The sequence below is a fragment of the Ursus maritimus genome, unplaced genomic scaffold (assembly GCF_017311325.1).
Source record: "Ursus maritimus isolate PB19 unplaced genomic scaffold, ASM1731132v1 scaffold_10, whole genome shotgun sequence".
In the NCBI taxonomy this organism is placed as follows: Eukaryota; Metazoa; Chordata; class Mammalia; order Carnivora; family Ursidae; genus Ursus; species Ursus maritimus.
The window spans coordinates 65235995-65254824 of NW_024423344.1; the positions used below are offsets into that span (position 1 = coordinate 65235995).

Sequence of the window (18830 nt, forward strand, 5' to 3'; positions counted from 1 at the left end):
TTTACACATTTAAGTACGATCGTTCAAGTGTTCACCTTGAGAACGTATTCCTGCACACTTATTCCCTCAATATACCACTGCTCTCAGCACTTTTGGAACTCTTCTGGAATTCACTTTCAGGGGCAATTTGCCAGTAACTCAATTTTAAAAAAGGAAATATCCTTGAGAGATCATTTACATCAGTTCCTCACTTAAAGTTTAAAAAGGTAAAAAAAGACCCAAAAAACTGGCATTTCCAATTTGTTCACTTGTTTTAAACAACATTTAGCTCCAAATAACAGTGTTTCCCAAAAAAGTTCTACCACAAAGTAAAAAAGTGATTTGCATAGAGCATAGGTTTATATGTATGAAAGAGCATGACAATAGCTAGAAGTGAAATTCCAAAAAATATTTTCGTCAAGAGCAACACCAGGGGAATAAAATGCTGTTTCGATGTAGAAGTTACGTGTTACAGGGCGCCTGGGTGGCACAGCGGTTAAGCGTCTGCCTTCGGCTCAGGGCGTGGTCCCAGCATTATGGGATCGAGCCCCACATCAGGCTCCTCCGCTATGAGCCTGCTTCTTCCTCTCCCACTCCCCCTGCTTGTGTTCCCTCTCTTGCTGGCTGTCTCTATCTCTGTTGAATAAATAAATAAAATCTTTAAAAAAAAAAAAAGTTACGTGTTACAAAAGTTAGCCTCATCAGTCTATAATCATCCCTAACAAGTACAAAATTATAAATTTCTTTAGATAGGGGACATACCTCGTTCATCTTTGCTCCCTACACAGTGCCCATCATAGGGCCATGCTCAAAATAGACACTCAAATTTCTAGGCTGAATTGAAAGATTCTATAAATAGAGAAAAAGACAGAGACAGGAGAGACAGAAATTCCCAAGAATGCTCTTGAAAAATGGAGTACTCCAAACAGAAAGCTATCACTTCTCTGAAGTTTCTATCTCCTAAGCTCCTTCAATCTACCCAATGCTCTCAAGTCTTCCTTTTCCACACTTATTCCCTTCAACCTCTTTGACTTTCCTAGAATTTTTATTACAAGAATCATTAAAAACTGGAACATGAGCAGAATAATGAAGTCTAGAAAAACAAAAACACAAAATGCAACAGTTAAACAAACTACCAGCTTCCAGCCTGCTACACTGTCAAAAAGAAGAGATCGGGTTCAAAAGGATAAAGTCAGGACCGCTAGATAAAAGCTGTAGTGGAAAAGACTTTAGTTGATATAACAAAGGACTTGCTGACAATTTATATTTGTTCACAACAGAACAGGAAAGTGCATGAGGGAACATTAAGCATCCCATCTGGATTATACCGCCAGGACACCAGTTTCCACAGGTCAGGTACATTGTAGATGTAACTGTGATGGTGGTCTGAAGACACTACCTAATATAAGGTCCCTTCCATTGAATCAACATTACTGCGCACCTACTTCTTTTGTACTGAGCCTTGGGAAAACAAGTGTGAATAAGAAATACTCTTGGGACCCCTGGTTGGCTTAGTTGGTTGGGCATCTGACTCTTGATTTCAGCTCAGGTCATGATCTCAGGGTTGTGAGATTGAGACCCTTGTCAGGCTCCACATGCAGAGAGGAGTCTGCTTGAGAGTCTCTCTCCCTCTCCTTCTGCCCCTCCCACTTGTGCTCTCTCTCTCAAATAAATCTTTAAAAAAGAAATAATCGTGTTGCTTCTACTCAGCAAATACTATTTACTAATACTTACCAAGCTCCTATGTTTGTGCACTGTGCCTTGGCAAAATAAAGAAATAATCTTATCCCTTGAAGCGCACATTTTAGCAGCAGAGATGAGCATACATACCTTGCAATAAGAATTATTACAGAAGTACTGAGCAAATGTTATGAGAACATACTAGAAACACATTAGTTTTAAGAGGGGATAAGATCAGCCAAAGAGAAAGTAATACGGTAGGATCATAAATAAGGTATCAATGAAAAAGACTATAGTAGAGTATTATATTACCTTCCTAAGGCTACTATATCAAATTACTACAAACGTAATGGCTTAAAATGAGTGAAATTTATTCTCACAGTTCTAGAAGCCAAAAGTCTAAATTCCTGGTGTCAGGGTTAACACAAGTTCCAGAAGTCAGGATCTAGATTTATCTTTTTTGGCGGGCCACCATTTAAGCCACTACAGTCCACCCTGGGCTCCCCAGAATCCATATCTGTTCCACATACAAAACACGTATGCCCTATCCCAACAACCCCCAATGTAATCACAATCCATTGGAGCATTGTCTCTAAGCCAAAAGCTCATGTAAATATCACCAAAAGTCTCACATCTCATCATGCAAATCATTTAAACCAGGTGTGAGTGAGACACTGGGCATGTTCCATCCTGGAGCAAAATTCTTCTCCATATGTGGATCTGTGAACTAGAAAACAAGTTCTCTGCTTCCAAAATGCAGTGTTGAGATAGGCAATCCAAATTCCAAAAATAGACATTCCGATTCCAAAAGGGAGAAATTAGAAAGAATAAAGGAGTTACCAGTCCCATACAAATTCGAAATACAGCAGGACAATTCTATTAGGTTCTGAGCCCTGAGCATAATCCTCAGTGGCTTACTGCTCTACTCGCTGTGCTGCCTGCCATGGTTCTGCCCTCAGTCTTATTATTCCTTTTTCATGAAGGGTAGCACATGTTTGCAGCCAAGTAGTGTATTAACCAATTTCCTGCCTATGGAATTTTGTAAGTCTGACAGCCTTGTCTCATTTCATCCTGTCTCTGTCTCTTTTGGTATGAGCTAGCAATGTTTCTGCTGATACAACATAATCAAAATCCTTGTGGATCTCTTGTTATGTCTCACCAGGGTCATGCCATTACAGAAAAACCCTCCACAGATCCTTCCTGCATAAGCTCACCTCTATTCCTGGCTTCTGCTGAGATAGTTGAGTGGATCCATGAGTCAGATGCCTAACCTACACAAAAAAAGACTGTCCAGCCATATATTTGGTCTTCTTTCAAGAGCATGCATTCCCAACACTGAGCTTCCTCATTTCAACATTCTTTGCGATCTGGACAGGTGGAGAAGCTCCCAAGTTATTAAATGCTGCCTTCCTTTTTCCTTAACAGCTCCTTCTTCAGTTTCTCTTCCCTCTTTTATTTTACCGTAAACAAGGAGAAACCAGGAGACACTTTTAATGCTTTGCTTGGATATCTCCTTAGTTAGCTATCCAAGTTCATCACTTACAAGTTCTATTTTCCACACAACTATAGAATCCAATTCAGCCAGTTTTACTGCCACTATAGAACAAGGATCATCTTTGCTTCCAATAACAGGTCCCTCATTTCTTTCTGAACTCTTACCAGCGGTGTCTTTAATGTTCTTATTTCCACCAACATTCTACTCATGAGAATGTAAGTATTTCCTATGACAGAAGCTTCATCCTGACCATGCTCCTTGCTTTCCTCTAAGTCCTTACCAAAATCACCTTTGATGTCCCTATTTCTGCCAATAGCCTCCTTAAGGTAATCTAGGCTTTTTACCATATTTCTCAAAACTCTACCAGCTTTTGCTTAACTTACCAGCTACTCCTACACTTTTAGCTATTTGTTACAGCAGCATTCCTCATTATCAAGACTGTATAGGTTTCCTAGGGCTACTGTAACAAATTACCAAAAACTCGGTAATCTAAAGCAACAGAAACTTATTGTTTCACAGTACTAGAGGCCAGAAATCCAAATTGAAGGTAGTGGTGTGGCTATGCACCCTCCAAAGGCTCTAGGAGAGAATCTTTCCTTACCTCTTCAAGCTTCTGGAGGATACAAGTATTCCATGGCTTATGGCTACATCAATCCAATCTCTGCCTCTGTTCACATGGCCTTCTCTTCTAAGGACATTGGATTTAGCACCCAACCAGATCAAGATCCTTAATTACATCTGCAAAAATCCTTTTTCCAAATAAGGTAACATTCATGGGTTCCATTCATGGGTTCCAGCAGTTAGGAAGGAGACATCTTTTGGGGAGCTGCCATTCTCCCACTACAAGTGATTAGGTTGGTACATCACATGGGGGCTAGATTGTGAAGGACCTTAAGGAGCATCCTACAAAAGTTCCAGTTCTAAGACTCAAGAGAAATACAAATCAGGACAATGCAACTATAAACCTAAGACTGGCAAAAGTTAGACTGATTTGGAATGGAGCTATAGGATCAGATCCAGGCAAACTCTAGGAGAAACAGGGGAAGAGACAGAGGAAGAGGACACATGTTAGGCTAGAATACTTTATTCAATAAAACTACTTTATTACACCTGATATCATAAAATACAATGGATTATAATATACAACAAACAATTATGTATCAACAAATCAGACAACCTAAAAAGAAACTCCTAGAAACAACCTACCAAGACTGACTGACAAACAGAAAATCTGAACCAATTATAATGAAGGAGATTGAGTCAGTAATCAAAAAACTCCCCAAAAACTAAAGTCCAGGACCAGATGGTTTCACTGGTGAATTCAACCAAACATTCAAAGAAGATGTAATACCGGTCTTTCTCAAATTCTTCCAAACACTTAAGGAGGAAGAAATGCTTCCAAACTCATTTTACAAAGCCAGCATTACTCTGATACCAAGACAAGGACACACACACACACGCACGCGCACACACACACACACACACACACACACAGAAATTACAGGCCAATGTCCCTGATGACCACAGATGCAAAAATCCTCAACAAAATATTAACAAACTGAATTCAACAATACATTAAAAGGATCACACACCATGATCAAGTGGGATTTATTCCAGAGATGCAAGGATGGTTCAACATTCACAAGTCAGTCTACATGATTTACCACATTAACAAAGTGAAAAATAAAAATCATATGATTACCTCAATAGATACAGAAAAATCATTAAACAAAAGTCAATGTCCATTTATAATAAAAACTCTCAACAAACTGGGCATAGAGGGAACAAACCTTAGCATAATAAAGGCCACATATGACAAGCCCATAAGCTAATATTATACTCAACAGTGAAAAGTTCAAAATTTTTCCTCTAAGATCAGGAACAAGACAAGGATGCTCACTCTCACCACTTTTATTCAACACAGTACTTGAAATTCTAACAAGGGCAATTAGGAAAGAAAAAGAAAAAACATCCAAATTGTAAAGGAAAAAGTAAAATTGTCACTGTTTGAAGATGACATGATATTATACATAGAAAACCCTAAAACTACACCAAAAAACTATTAGAACTAATAAGTAGCAGGATACAAAACCAATATATGAAAATTTGCTGCGTTTCTGATACCAAACTATAAGATAAATTTAAAAACAATCCCATTTACAGTTGCATCAAAAAAAATAAAATACCTAGGAATGAATTTAAATCAAGGAGGTAAAAATAGTCTATACACTGAAAACTATAAGACACTGATAAAGATACAAATAAATGGAAAGATATTCCATATTCATGGACTAAAAGAATATTGTTAAAGTGTCCATAGTACCCAAAGCAATCCACAGATTCAGGGCAACCCCTATCAAAATTCCAACGCTATTTTTCACAAAAATGGAACATCCACCAATGACCCTTAATATCCAAAGCAATCTTAAGAACAAAGCTATAGGCAATAGGCTTCCTGATTTCAAACTATACCATGATGTTAGAATAATCAAAACAGCATGGGACTGGCATAAAAATAGACACACTGATCAATGGTGCAGAATAGAGAGCCCAGAAATAAATTCATGTATATATGGTCAATTTATTTACAACAGAGGAGCCAAGAATATACAATGGAGAAAGGACAGTCTCTTCAACAAATGGTGTTGGGAAAACTGGACAGCCGCATGTAAAAGAAACTTCACCCCAATACACCATACACAAAAATTAACTTGAAATGAATTAAGATTTGAACATAAGACCTGAAACAACAAATTCCTTGAAGAAAACATAGGCAGTAGGCTTCTTGACATTGGTTTTGGCAATGGTTTTTTTGGATTTGACACCAAAAGCAAAGGCAAGAAAGCAAAAATAAAGAAGTGGTACTATAACTAAAATGCCTCTACATGGGGCAACTTGGGGGGCTCAGTCGGTTGAGCATCTGACTTTAGCTTGGGTCATGATCCAGTGTCCTAGGATGGAGCCCTGTATCAGGCTCCTTACTCAGTGGGAAGTCTGCTTCTCCCTCTCCCCCTCCCCTTGCTCATGCTCTCACTCTCAAATCTTTAAAAAAAAAAAAAAAATGCCTCTGCACAGCAAAGGAAGTCATCAACAAAATGAAATAGCAACTTACCAAATAGGAAAAATATTTGTAAATCATACATCTGATAAGGGATTAATATTGATAATACATAAAGAACTCACACAATTCAATAGCAAAAAACCTCACTCCATTTAAAAAAATGGGAAAAAGCTCTGAATAGACATTTTTCAAAAGACATACAGATGGCCAACAGGTACAAGAAAGCGCTCTATATCACTAATCACCAAGGAAATGCAAATCAAAACCATGAATAACAGCTCATACTTGTTAGAATACCTACTATCAAAAAGAGACAGCAAGTATTGATGAAGGTTTGGAGGAAAGGGAACACTTGTGTACTGTTGGTGGGAATGTAAATTGGTGCAGCCGCTATGAAAAATGGTATGAATGCTCCTAATAAAATTTAAGAACTACCATATAATCAAGCAATTCCACTTCTGGGTATATATTCAGGAAAAAAATGAAAACAACTGGAAAAGATATATACATCTCATGTTCACTGCAGCATTGTTTACAATAGCCAAAACATGGAAACAGTCTAAGTGTCCATCAATAGATGAATGGATAAAGAAAATGTGGCATATGTACACAACAGATTATTCAGCCATAAAAAAGGAAACCATATGATCTCACCTATATGTGGAATCTTAAAAAAAAATTTAAAAAAAAAAGGGCTCATTTACAGAGAACAAATTGGTGGTTGCGGAGACGCAGGCATCGGATGGGTGAAATAGGTGGAGGTGGTCAAAAAGTATGTGAAAATTAATAAAGGGAAACCTCACTAATGTGGGGGGGGATACTAGAAGCAGCTAGAAGGGGGAGCTGTACCACTCAATGTCAATTACAGAAAAAATTGTCAATTACAGACATCTAAGAGAATAATCTTCAACAGGAAAGAATCATCAATCACAGGGCCCAACAGGGAAAGAGGTACCTTGCATCTCCTACAAGAAACTGGCTACCTCTGCAACTCCGCCAATGAGAAACCATCATCACCCTGAACTCCTGCTTTTCTCCAACAGACTTTCCTTAAACAAACAAACCCTTCCAATTCCCTCTTTATATAAAATAACATTCGTCTCCTTTGTTTGCCTTGCCATAGGTTTTGCCATAGTTTGTTTGTCCCTAATTGCAATTCTGTTATTCCTGAGGAAACCCATTTTTGTTGGTAAAATAACTGTTTTAAGATTAACATTACTTGGTGATCACCGGTAGGATCCAGAGACGACCCCCAACAATCCGAGGCTGGTGAGCAAATAGTGCCTGTACCCACAGAGCCAACTGGGTTCACAGTTTTCTTGCCCACCTTGGAGTTTGGGGGTAAGTTTTCTCCTGGAATGCTAGCCACGCTCTCTTTGTGTTTGAGCTCTCCAAGCTTTTATTCGGGATTTTAAGGCCTTGTTCTTTCTGAGAGTACTCACTTAGCCTTTATCTGACTCCTTTTCGGAACCAAACTGGTTCTGTTGGAACTGTAGCTTGTTTTGGCCTTTGGTCCAATTCATTTTTGGAATTAGACTGCTCCTGTTGGACCTACACTAGTTTTTAGTACGATTCCTTTTTGGAATCAAACTGTTCCCGTTAGAACTGTGCTAGCCTTTGGTTGGTCCAACTCCTTTTTGGAACCAGACTGTTCATTGGAACTGTGGAAGTCTTTGATCTGACTCCTTCTTGAAACTGGACCATTCCTACTGGAACTATGCTGGCCTTTAGTTGGATTGCTTCTGGAACAGGCTTTTCCTGTTGAAACTATGCCGTTTAGGAATTATTTTTCTCCCTTAGAAAAAAGCCTCTACAAAATGGGATCCCAGGTATCAAAATGCTTTGAGCCCCCCCACTCTTGCTTTTGGGACCCCAGTTGTTTTGTGTTTAAAAACTACGGTCCCTCCTCATCCACATTTCTAAATAAATGCACCGACTTAACCAAAAGTAATTTAGAACAGCAATGGCCATTATTTGATCTCCCCAACACTTTTCTCAAAGCAGCCATGGCTCTAAAATTGTCAAAGCTGCATGGGATGTCTATTTTGATTGGTATTTTGAAGCTTCCAAAGGTTATCAGAAATCTAAAATTGCCTCTCTGCAAAATATGATTTCTAGATTAGCGGAGGTAAACAATTACAGAAGTCATAAAAGTTTCTGAGGTCTCTCTTTTCCCCCTGCCGTCTTGTCTCAGGATGCGCGGCAGCACCTGGAGCTCAGACCCCACCTCCAGCGCCATCACCCTCCTGCCCTTCCGTACTGCCTGCACCTCCTCTATACCTTCAGTTTCCCTCTTCTAATTCTCTCGCTGAAATTATCTTTCTCCCTCAACTTCCCACTCCTTTCTTTCCTGAACCCATTAAAACCTTCCCTGTTAAAGTTTTAAGTCTCTTGAGGATCTAAATAAACCCCAAATTCATTATGTTCCCTGGACTAAGGCTGAATCGTGAGCCATAGTCAAAGAGTTTCCTAAAGTGACTGAGGACCTCGACAGATTTGCCAAAGAACTTAGCATAGTTGTTCAAACCTAGCAACCCGGTTTCTCAGATTTATATCAATTTGTCTACATGCTTGTTGGTGAGGGCCAGGTCAAACACTGGATAAAACTAGTCCAGTGAAGATCCTGCAAGGGATTTAGAGAAACACACACCTAATTTCTGGCAAGAGGCTGAAACTCTTGCTGGAAATCTCCACTAAGTACAGTAGCTTTTCCTAAGCCTGTTGATTGGAACAAAACTCAGGCCGGCACACAGAAGCCTGGTGAACCCATTCATGACTATTACAATCAACTCCAAATTGTCTTTAAATTCTAATATTCCTTTAGATGCTGAAGCCACCTAGGTAGCATTTAACTCTACACTTATTAAGGGGTTCTCATTTAGAGAAAAGGACCAGGGTTGAATGGGAAACTATGTTCACTCCAGATTTAGTCAATTTGGCAGACTAGCTTGCTCACATCCTACATGTGTCACCCCCCCTCAAAAAAAAAAGACCGATACAATTCTTAAAATTCTTCATTTTCACCTCTGGCAAATGAAGGCCCCTGAACAAAAACAAAAACCTACTAGTTTGTACTATTTGCAAAGAGCCAGGACATTGGGGAAAAAACTGTTACCAGCCTAGGAGCTCCTGACACCTTCAGCCCCCTAGCCAAATGTCCAGGGTCCTAATGCCCAAGAACAGGGCTCCAAGGAGCTACAGAGGCTCTTCCCAGTCTTCCCTCTTGATCGATTCAGAGAAACCACTCTCCAGATTGGGAATGAATTTCTCTGTCCTTATTGACACCAGAGCTACATTCTTGGTGCTCAAGCTCCCTGCTACGAAGCAGTCCCTGCTCCGGAGTACTAAAGTGGAGGGTCTCCAATAAACTCAACAGGTTCCTATCTCTGAACCTACTCCCTTTCGTCTAAGCCCTCTGATACACATGCCTTTCTCCTTAGTTCCTCTGCCACTCATCATTTATTGGGCTGAGAGTTCTTAGAAAAATACACCAGAATTCCTTTCTTCCAAAAGCGGAAATAATTCTAGAATTTGACCATAGTAATCAAACTTTTCTTTTTTTATTTTCTTTTTATTTGCTCTGACTCTGACAGCACTACAGCTGAGTCTGAGAACACTGTCCATTTGCCTATTGGGTCCATCCTCTATGGACAAGATCTTTAGCTGGTATTGGCAGAATCCACAGTGTACCTCCCGTTAAGACTCAAATAGATTCCTCAAAACCTCTCCCTAGCGTTAATGAATACCCTATAAATAAAGAAGCCTTTCAAGGAAACAAGCCCATGATAGAAGGTTACAAAGCTCAAGGCCTCATTATCCCTATAATATGCCTATTGTACCTATGAGGAAATCCAATGGCCAAGGATGGAAGTTTGTCCAGGACCTCTGAGCAATAAATGACATTGTTATCCCTCAGGACCCTGCTGTTCCTAACCCACACACTGACATCCATTCCCACTGGAGGCAAATTTTTCACTGTAATTGATCTATACAATGCATTCTTTAATATTCCCGTTGATAGGGAGAGCCAGTATCTTTTTGCTCTCACTTAGGAAAAATGGAAATACACCTGGATAGTAATGCCCCACAGTTTCACAGAGTCCTTTTCACAAACCTTAGAAGCTGATTTGGATGTTAAGTTTTTTATAGGCTCTACTTGGTTACAATACCTAGATGATCTGCTTCTCTGTTCTCCTTCTCAAACCTCTTCATAGAAGACAGCATCCACCTGTTAAAACTTTTGGCCTTAAAGGGAAATTAACACTCTAAAGAAAAACAGCTGTTTGCTCAACCTCACATTCGAAACCTAGCACACCTGCCCTCAGAACAATAACTACATTTGGATCCAGGGAGATTTCATGGCATTATGAACTTTCCAAAAACCTAAAACTAAGGCCAATTATGAGGTTTTCTTGCACTGGCTGGCTACTGCTGAAACTGGATTCCAAACTTCTTTCTTACAGCTCAATCTCTAAATGTTTTACTAAAAAATGTAAAACCTCACCCTATTATTTGGAAAGATCAGGAAGACATAGTATCTTTGCATATGAGAGAGAAGGGAACACCCTTGGGAGTACTCACCCAAAAACATAGGGACCCATAGTGTATTACAGTCAACAATTAGACCCTATGGCACAGGGATATCACTCTGGCCTCAGAGACATTCCTAATGAAATCATCATGGGATCCCTCTTAACCACCCTGTATTTTGGCTAAAACTGCAAACATTCATACTGATACAGGTATGCCTTTGGGGTAGCTCATGACTCTGGATTATGGGAAAAGTTTCCTTACTTCCAATAGGGCTAAAATTAAAAATGGCTCTTTTGTTCAAAATTTGTTAGATACCACACTTTGCTGGCTGCTCTGGCTGTTATTAAGGTACCTGGGCTTTCCAAACTCAACTCCCTGGTGGCCAAAGGAAACCATCTCATTGATATTCCTACCCAAAACATTGCTCTCAAAGAAACCAATAACCTCTGTCAGGTCCAAAGAGATGTTCTGCCAAATGATATTTCAGAAAGACCACCAGAAGATACCCAACAAGTGGGGCGCCTGGGTGGCTTGGTCAGTTAAGTATCTGCCTTTGGCTCGGGTCATGATCTTGGGGTCCTGGGATCGACCCCTGTATCAGGCTCCCTATTGAGCAGGGAGTCTGCCTCTCCCCTCTGCTTATGTGCATGTGTGTGTGCATTCATTCTCGCGCTCTCTCTCAAATAAATACTCCTAAAAAAAAAAAAAAAAAAAAAGAGAGATACCCAACAAAATGCCCCAGAGGGGGAAAAACAATACTGGAAATCTAATAATTCTTGGCTCAATAAAAAGAACTCTGGTCTGGACCAGATAACAATCTGGCCCTACCAGAAATCTTTAAGTTCCTACTACTTACCACTATACATGTAATAAACAATTGTGGTCTACTGACACAAGATAACATTCATGAACCCATACTGGTGGGAACATATTAATGAGGTTGCAAAAAGTGCCTACTGCACTTGCTCCACCTGTCAAAAACACAATTCAGAGAAACCTGTTCGCACAGATGGATTTCACAGTGCTTTCCCACCGCGTGGATAGAAACATGTTTCAGTAACGGGTCTATATGTTTTCTCACTGGACTGAAGCTTTCCCTAGTAGAGAAGCTGCTGCTTTTACTGTGGCTAAAAATTCTGTTAGAAAAAATGATCCCTACCTGGGGAAGCCTCTCAAACTTCACAGTGATTGGAAACCCATTTAACTAATCAGGTGCTTTGACATCTGTGCTGTTCGCCCAGTTTTATGACAGTGTCATGGTGCATATCATCCTCAATCCTCACGTTAGTTGAACATATTAACACTATTAAGACTCAATTGGCAAAATTTGTAGAGATCCTCCAAACACCTAGGCCAAAAGCACTGCCACCACTTCTAAATCTCAGATCCACCCCTTTGAAACAGACTCTCGCCCTTTGAGATGGTCACAGAGGTCCAATGCACCTCGCCCCTACTGCTCTTTTGATCCACAGCAGATAAAAGGAGATACGCTTCGATATTGTAAAGGCCTAATTACTTCTATGAAAATTAACCGAGCTTTGGTAGAGTGATCTTTTTCATTGCCAGAAGACAATGACCTTCAGCATCACATCTTGCAAACTGGAGATTTCTTCTATAGAAAAAGGCACCTCCAGAAAGACTCTATTCAACCTTTCTGGAAAGTCTTTTACCAGGAACTGCTAATCCCTGTGACACCAAACTCCAAGGGACAGGCTCTTGGATTCACGTGACACATCTAGAGAAATCACCAAACCCTGACTGGACCTGCAAGCAAAGAGTTCCTCAAGTGAAAGCAGAGCACATCTGACCATACAGCTTTCTCAGCATGTCGGCACCAGGCCTGTATACTTTTTCCAGTTTGCTTCTCTTTCTTAGAAAGGAAATGATCTTGTGTGCATTTCCCAAACCACTGTGAAAGGGAGAAACCTCTTCTCTTGATTACAGCCTTTCAGCAACAGCCTCATCATGATCCCATGACAAATTAAATTTTCACTTGCTTTTTCTGAAGGGTTAGAAGGTTCAGAATTTACAAATGTCTTTCTTTCATCTGAACTATTATTTGATTCAGAATTCTTATCCGAATTCATGGTTTCTGAATTTGCAACCTTACAGGCTGTATTACTGGATAACATCTGTTTTCAAATGGTTCTTTTGAGATAATACTGTTTTAATACACCTTTGAAGTTTTGCAAAATTTTTTTTGCTTCATGTTTATACCTGCACTCAAATGCACGTGGTTAATTCTTTCAGTGTGCTCTTACAGTATTCATTATTTTGCTTTCATGGCTACTTTAAGTGGGAACTTCCAGGAGGCATACATGACTAGTTTTGCCTCCATTGGGAGAACTTTTCCCCCTTAAGTCGGAGTACGTGCCAATAAATACCTTCAGCTGGATACTTTCTGACCTAGGGGCCCTGTTTAGAACCATCATATAATTTGGAAGTTATGTTACATCTTCTGTTTCTATATAATTATTTTTTGTATTTAGTCGCCTGTCAAACTTTCATAGAAATGATGTACCCAGGGGTGCCTGGGTGGCTCAGTTGGTTAAGTGTCTGCCTTCGGCTCAGGTCATGATCCCAGGGTCCTGGGATCCAGCCCCACGTTGGGCTCTCTGCTCAGTGGGAGCCTGCTTCTCCCTCTCCCTGCCACTCCCCCTGCTTGTACTCTCTCTGTGTCAAATAAATAAAATCTTAAAAAAAAAAAAACTTAGAAAAAAAATGATGTACCCAATTAGGAGAGGGTTTGCAATACTTACTATCTTGAAATCATACAGACGTTAGATGGTTAGGAGGGAGAACTCAGGCACCTCCCTTCCTTGTTACTCAAATGTGGCTTTTACGTGGTTTCCAACTCCTATGTATTTTCCATCAATATAGGACAAAACAATCAGGAAAGATCCTTTCTGGCACTGAGGGAAAAAGTCACTGAATATGAAAAAACCTGACTTTTGGTCAGTGATGCTTTCAAGGAAAGATTTTGACCAAAGGGGTGAAATGTAAAAATTATTAAACAGAAACCTCACTAAAGTGGACTGGGAATAGAGAAAGGGTCGCTGTACCACCCAATGTCCATTACAGGAAGAACTGTCAATTACAGATGCCTAACAGAAAATTTTCAACAGGAATCAATTACAGGCCCCAATAGAGAAAGATGTATTATTTTGCATCTCCTACAAGAAGTTGACTAGTCCTGCAGCTCAGCCAAGGAGAAAATGTCATCATACTGGCTCTGGCTTTTCTCCAAAGACTTTTATTCAAAACAACCCCTCCAAACTTTCTCAGTCTCCATAAAATAATGTTCCTCTCCTTTGTTTGTTAGACTTGCCTATGGTTTTGCCATAGTTTGATTGTCCCTAATTGCAATTCTGTATAATTCCCGAATAAGTCCATTTTTATTTTTAAAGTTAATTGGTACAAACTTTCAGTTATAAGTCATGAGTATGTAATATATAGGATGGTGACTACAGTTAATTGTACCGCACTGCAGATTTGAAAGTTGTTAAGAGATGTTAAAAGTTCATAACATGAGGGAAAAAAAACACTTGTACCTATGTCAGGTGATGATGTTAACTACTTAGGACTGTGATCATTTCACAACACAAATACTGATTATGTACACCTGAAACTAATATGTAATGTTAATTATATCTCAAAACCCACTTTAGCATCTTAAATATGCAATGTAGTGTCAGGTAACGGACTCTCTTTTTAGGACCATAAACTTTGGCGAACTGACAAAACCGGCGTTAAAAGTTCATGCTAACTAAAGAAAGGAACTTAAAATTTTTAACTTCTAGAATACTAAGAGCAAAACTCAACAGCTATAAGTTTTGTTTCTGCAAGGTGATAGTTTATGAACTAATTTCAGTGGAGGACGCTCGTGAAGAAATAACTTGTGGGAAGCTGCCCTCTCCACAGAAAGCCTAGGAGCAGATCGACGGTGTTATGATGAAACCAGGGGCTTCCAATACCATTTCCTAAAAAGAACTGCCTACACCAATGGAAGTTGCCTGCATTAAATGCCACACCAACTCCCGACTCCCTTTCCTCCTTTTCTTTTTTGTAAATGCTAATGAAATCCAAACGAGTTAAACAAAGGCCCCGAAGTCTGGAAAACACTGGGTGAGGCTAAGTAGGAACTGCGGGGAAAAGTAATTGCAAGCGAGTGGGGCGCACGGGGTCGCAGAGGAGGGGGTGATGCTCCGGCGCCCGGCACGAGGGCGCCGGCAGCGGCGGTGCAAGAAGCAGGAGTCCCGGCCGCCCGCCAGAGAGACGGGGTCCGAGGGGGCGGCAGACAACGGCGCGCCCACAGCCCCGCCGACCCTCCCTCCGCCCTGGGCTCGGCAGAGGGGCCGGCCCGCACCCACCTGGCCTCCAGCAGCAGGGGGGTCTCGGGCCACTTCGCGGCCAAGTGAGCCGTCACCGCCTTGGACGCCGAGGCCGTCCAGCCGCCAAGCAGCGAGAAGCACAGCGCGGTGGAGCCCAGGAGCAGCCGCACCACGTCCACGGCCTTTGCCATGGCGCGGAGAAGGAGGCGCGAGCCCCTCGGACCCGGCGCCCACAGCCCGCAGCCCACAGCCGCCACGGTACAGCCGGCTCCTCCCGCCGCGCGGCCGCCCACTTCCGGTGGGGGGAGCTCGAGTCCGTTACTCGGAGCCGGCCTGGCGGGCAGCGGGCGCATGCGCGTCCTGCTCTGGTGCCGTCCGGGGAGCCCCTCGGGGCTGGGTCCTGGAGCCACGTAGGTGCGGGCGGTGCCGGAACGATCCGCTCCGTGGCGGATGCTCCGGCGGGTCCGCGATCCGGGCCTCCTGTTCTTGAGCAGAGGCTGTGGGACTCGGGGAGGGGAGGCTGACTGCCGGAGACCGAACTGGGATTGCGGCCGACTAAGGCTGGGTGGAGATGCCAAAATTTGGAAGCCAAGGCAGGAACTGTTGTGGATTTTACCCACGTTTACACAGGCGGAAAATAAGGCTGATCAAGGTTCAGTTGTCTACTTTATAGGCTTCTAAGTTTTATTGCATATTAGAGCCACCTGGTCAGGCTTTGCGAAAGCCCGATGCCCAATAGTATTAACCCACCCCGCCCCCAGGTGATTCACGTGGGCAGTCAGGTTCGGAAACCAGTGACATCACGTGGAGGGCTTGTTAAAACACTGGGTGTTGGGCCTCATCCCAGTGTTTCTGATTTAGTACATCTGGCGTGTGTGTGTGTGTGTGTGTGTGTGCGCGTGTGTGTGTGTGTGTGTGTGTGTGTGTTGGGGAGGAGGGGTCCAAAAATCTGCATTTCACGTCTATCAAGTTCCCAGGTGATACTGAAACTGCTGGCAGGAAACCTTGCTTTTAGCCTTTGCACTCAAAGGGTAGCAGCAGCAGCAGCATCACCTTTGATCTCATTGGAAATGCAGAATCTCAGGCCCCCCCCCCAGACCTGCTGAATCCGAATCCCCGGGTTAACAGGAACCCCAGGTGGTACTGTGTGCATTAAAGTTTCAGAGGAGCTGGTTTAGAGGGTGACAGATGAAAAATGCATAGGAAAGTGATAGTTGCTTATGTCATTATCAGCCGGAATCACACAGCTTTGACTGAGTCTTGATTTAAACCAAGGACTGTCTGACCCCAAAGCTCATGCACTGACTACATCAGGATCAAAGACAAAACCTTGCCACAGAGTTAAGCGGCTTTCCAGTACATATGATTCATCAAATCAAAACATTCAGTTTTATTTCACTGGGCTGAGGTGGAGCCTCGAGATTCTGGCTCTTAGTCAGGAATGATTCTTTTTGGCTTCAGAAGGCTGTTAATTTATTATAAATATTAAAATGTATGGTAAAGAGAAGCAGTAGCTGGGAAAAATAGTTGAGGATGCACTGATTCATTCCTTTTTTCTAGTTACTCCCCTGCCTTATAAGGAATCTGGATCTCTTGAAGCTGCTGAAACGTCATTATTTTTTTTCATTTCCCTTCATTTGCTTAGTATATACCTTTCCTTAGAAGACCTGGCTCTGGAAATTCTACTCAGGTGTCACCTTCTAAGTTTAGCCTGTATTTCCTGATTTTTCCAGTTGGTATGATCTATCCCTCCTTCAAATTCCCATAAGCTCTTTATTTTACCTGTTATATATTGCTTGTAATTGTCACTTTAGAATTTGAATACAGTACTTGCTTATGTCTCCTGTCAGAGATGGTGTTTTCCCCCAGGACTCATGCCTCACTTATTTTTACCATCAATTGCAATACCTAGCACAATATAAGTTATTGGGGCTCAATAAATATTGAACAGCCCTTGCTTTTTTGTTTTTTTTGTTTTTTTGTGGGTTTTTTTTGTTAAGTAGGCAGAGAGCTAAGGCAGATGAATAAGGCACTTCATTTCTATCCACAGAGCATAAAGGAAATATATCTTATGAATCGTCTGCAACTATTTGCTTTAATTAACTCCTCATGTCCATTTATTTTTGGACTGAAATTTTTATTGAAATTGTAGGATGAAGGAAGTAAGATATTTACAGTGAACGTCTTCAATGAAAGCATATCTAATGGTTGCAAATTTTTAAGAAATGACTTGTGGCATGAAGAGTCACATAAAATACACTATTAAAAGACACTATTAAAACATGTTTATATACATCCCAGTATATTTGAGTTCACAGCAAGGAGGAATGCTACATTTTTCTTTTAAAGAATGAAATTAATCTAATCCAGGGTCATTTATTTACATAATTATTATACATTTTAGCTTACATAGTAGTTTCCTAGAAATGGAGTGGGTCTGAAATATTCCTTAGACTGACCATCCATGGGCTTGTTTCCTCATCTGTAGAACAAAAGAATAGGACTAGGTGATATCTAAGCAGTGGAGATCATCAAGAGAACTACTAGTTGACCTCAGAGCCAGACTCAGGCGATGAGACTCCTTACTCTCTCATCTGTCCTTGGAATGTAAGCTCTGCCCACTGTTCCCACACCAGGAGTCACTTCAAGGAAGGAGCCTTCAGAGAGTGTATCACTGAGACCATCTGCTCTGTATATGAGATTGAACTCTGTTAAAGCTTCGGTATAAACTCTTAAGCTTCTGGCAGGTAGGTGCACAGATCTACTTGTCTTGTAGTTGGCCCGGAGAAGCCTTGTAAGGAAGTTCCTTCCTTTGCTTATTAAAATTGCCACCTACCAACGTGGAGTGTCTGCTTCTTTCTTTAATTTCTCCTTGCCCTCTGAGTCTGGCAGCCAGTTTCAAATTTCACCCAGGGAACGCTCAAGGTTGAGAGCCAACATTGAAATCTCTTCTATATGTCATTTCTGCGTACAAATAGAAATATTAAAATGCAAAAATGGAGTAACTCAGCGAAGGTCACTCAAGTTAGTGGAGCAGCAAAACATTCTAACATTCATTATCAATAACCCTTTGGCACAGATTGGCTATGAAGTGAATGTAGTCCAGGGACACAATGGTACTTGAATATTTTTTAGCAAAATGCTATTCAAAGTTATTCACATCAGGGTAATATGAATGAAAATTGATGATGATAGCAATTTTCATTGTATGTGGAAGAAGTGATTAATGAGTGCTTCATAATGAGAATATTGTGTTTAATAACATAAATCATCTTGAATTTTCTTAGGTACAGCGTGGACTATATTTATTTAATGAAAATAGTGGTGCTATGTGAGGATAAAGTTATCACCAAATTATTATGTAATATAATAAAACTTTAATTTTCTCTACCTAAAGAAGGCTCACAGATGAAATGGCTTTTAAAAAATATTACCCTGTCTGTCTTCCAGATTTCCTTTACTATAACAAAGACACTTTTCTCATTTTTTAAAGAAGATTTATTATTTGAGAGAGAGACAGAGAGAGTGTGCAAGTAGGAGGAGAGGGAGAGGGAGAGAAGCTGACTCCCCACTGATCACAGAGCCTGACACGGGGCTCGATCTCATGACCCTGATATTATGACCAGAGCTGAAATCAAGAGTTGGATGCTTAACCCTCTGAGCCACACAGGCACCCCACCCTTTTCTTGTTTTTTATTTGAATATTTTAAGTACAAGAAAATGGCCTACTCTTCATTGCAGTCGGGAAGAA

General features: G+C 41.0%; 1 protein-coding gene across 1 annotated transcript in view; it reads right to left on the reverse strand.

Moving 5' to 3' along the window:
- Nucleotides 1-15287, reverse strand: part of UGGT2 (UDP-glucose glycoprotein glucosyltransferase 2) — a 173041-nt gene extending 157754 nt beyond the window's left edge. Inside the window, exon 1 of the mRNA XM_040623924.1 lies at nt 15119-15287. Coding sequence (XP_040479858.1) covers nt 15119-15270 — 152 coding nt within the window. The 5' untranslated portion in view covers nt 15271-15287. The remainder of the gene's footprint in view (nt 1-15118) is intronic.
- Between the last annotated feature and the right edge of the window lie 3543 nt (nt 15288-18830).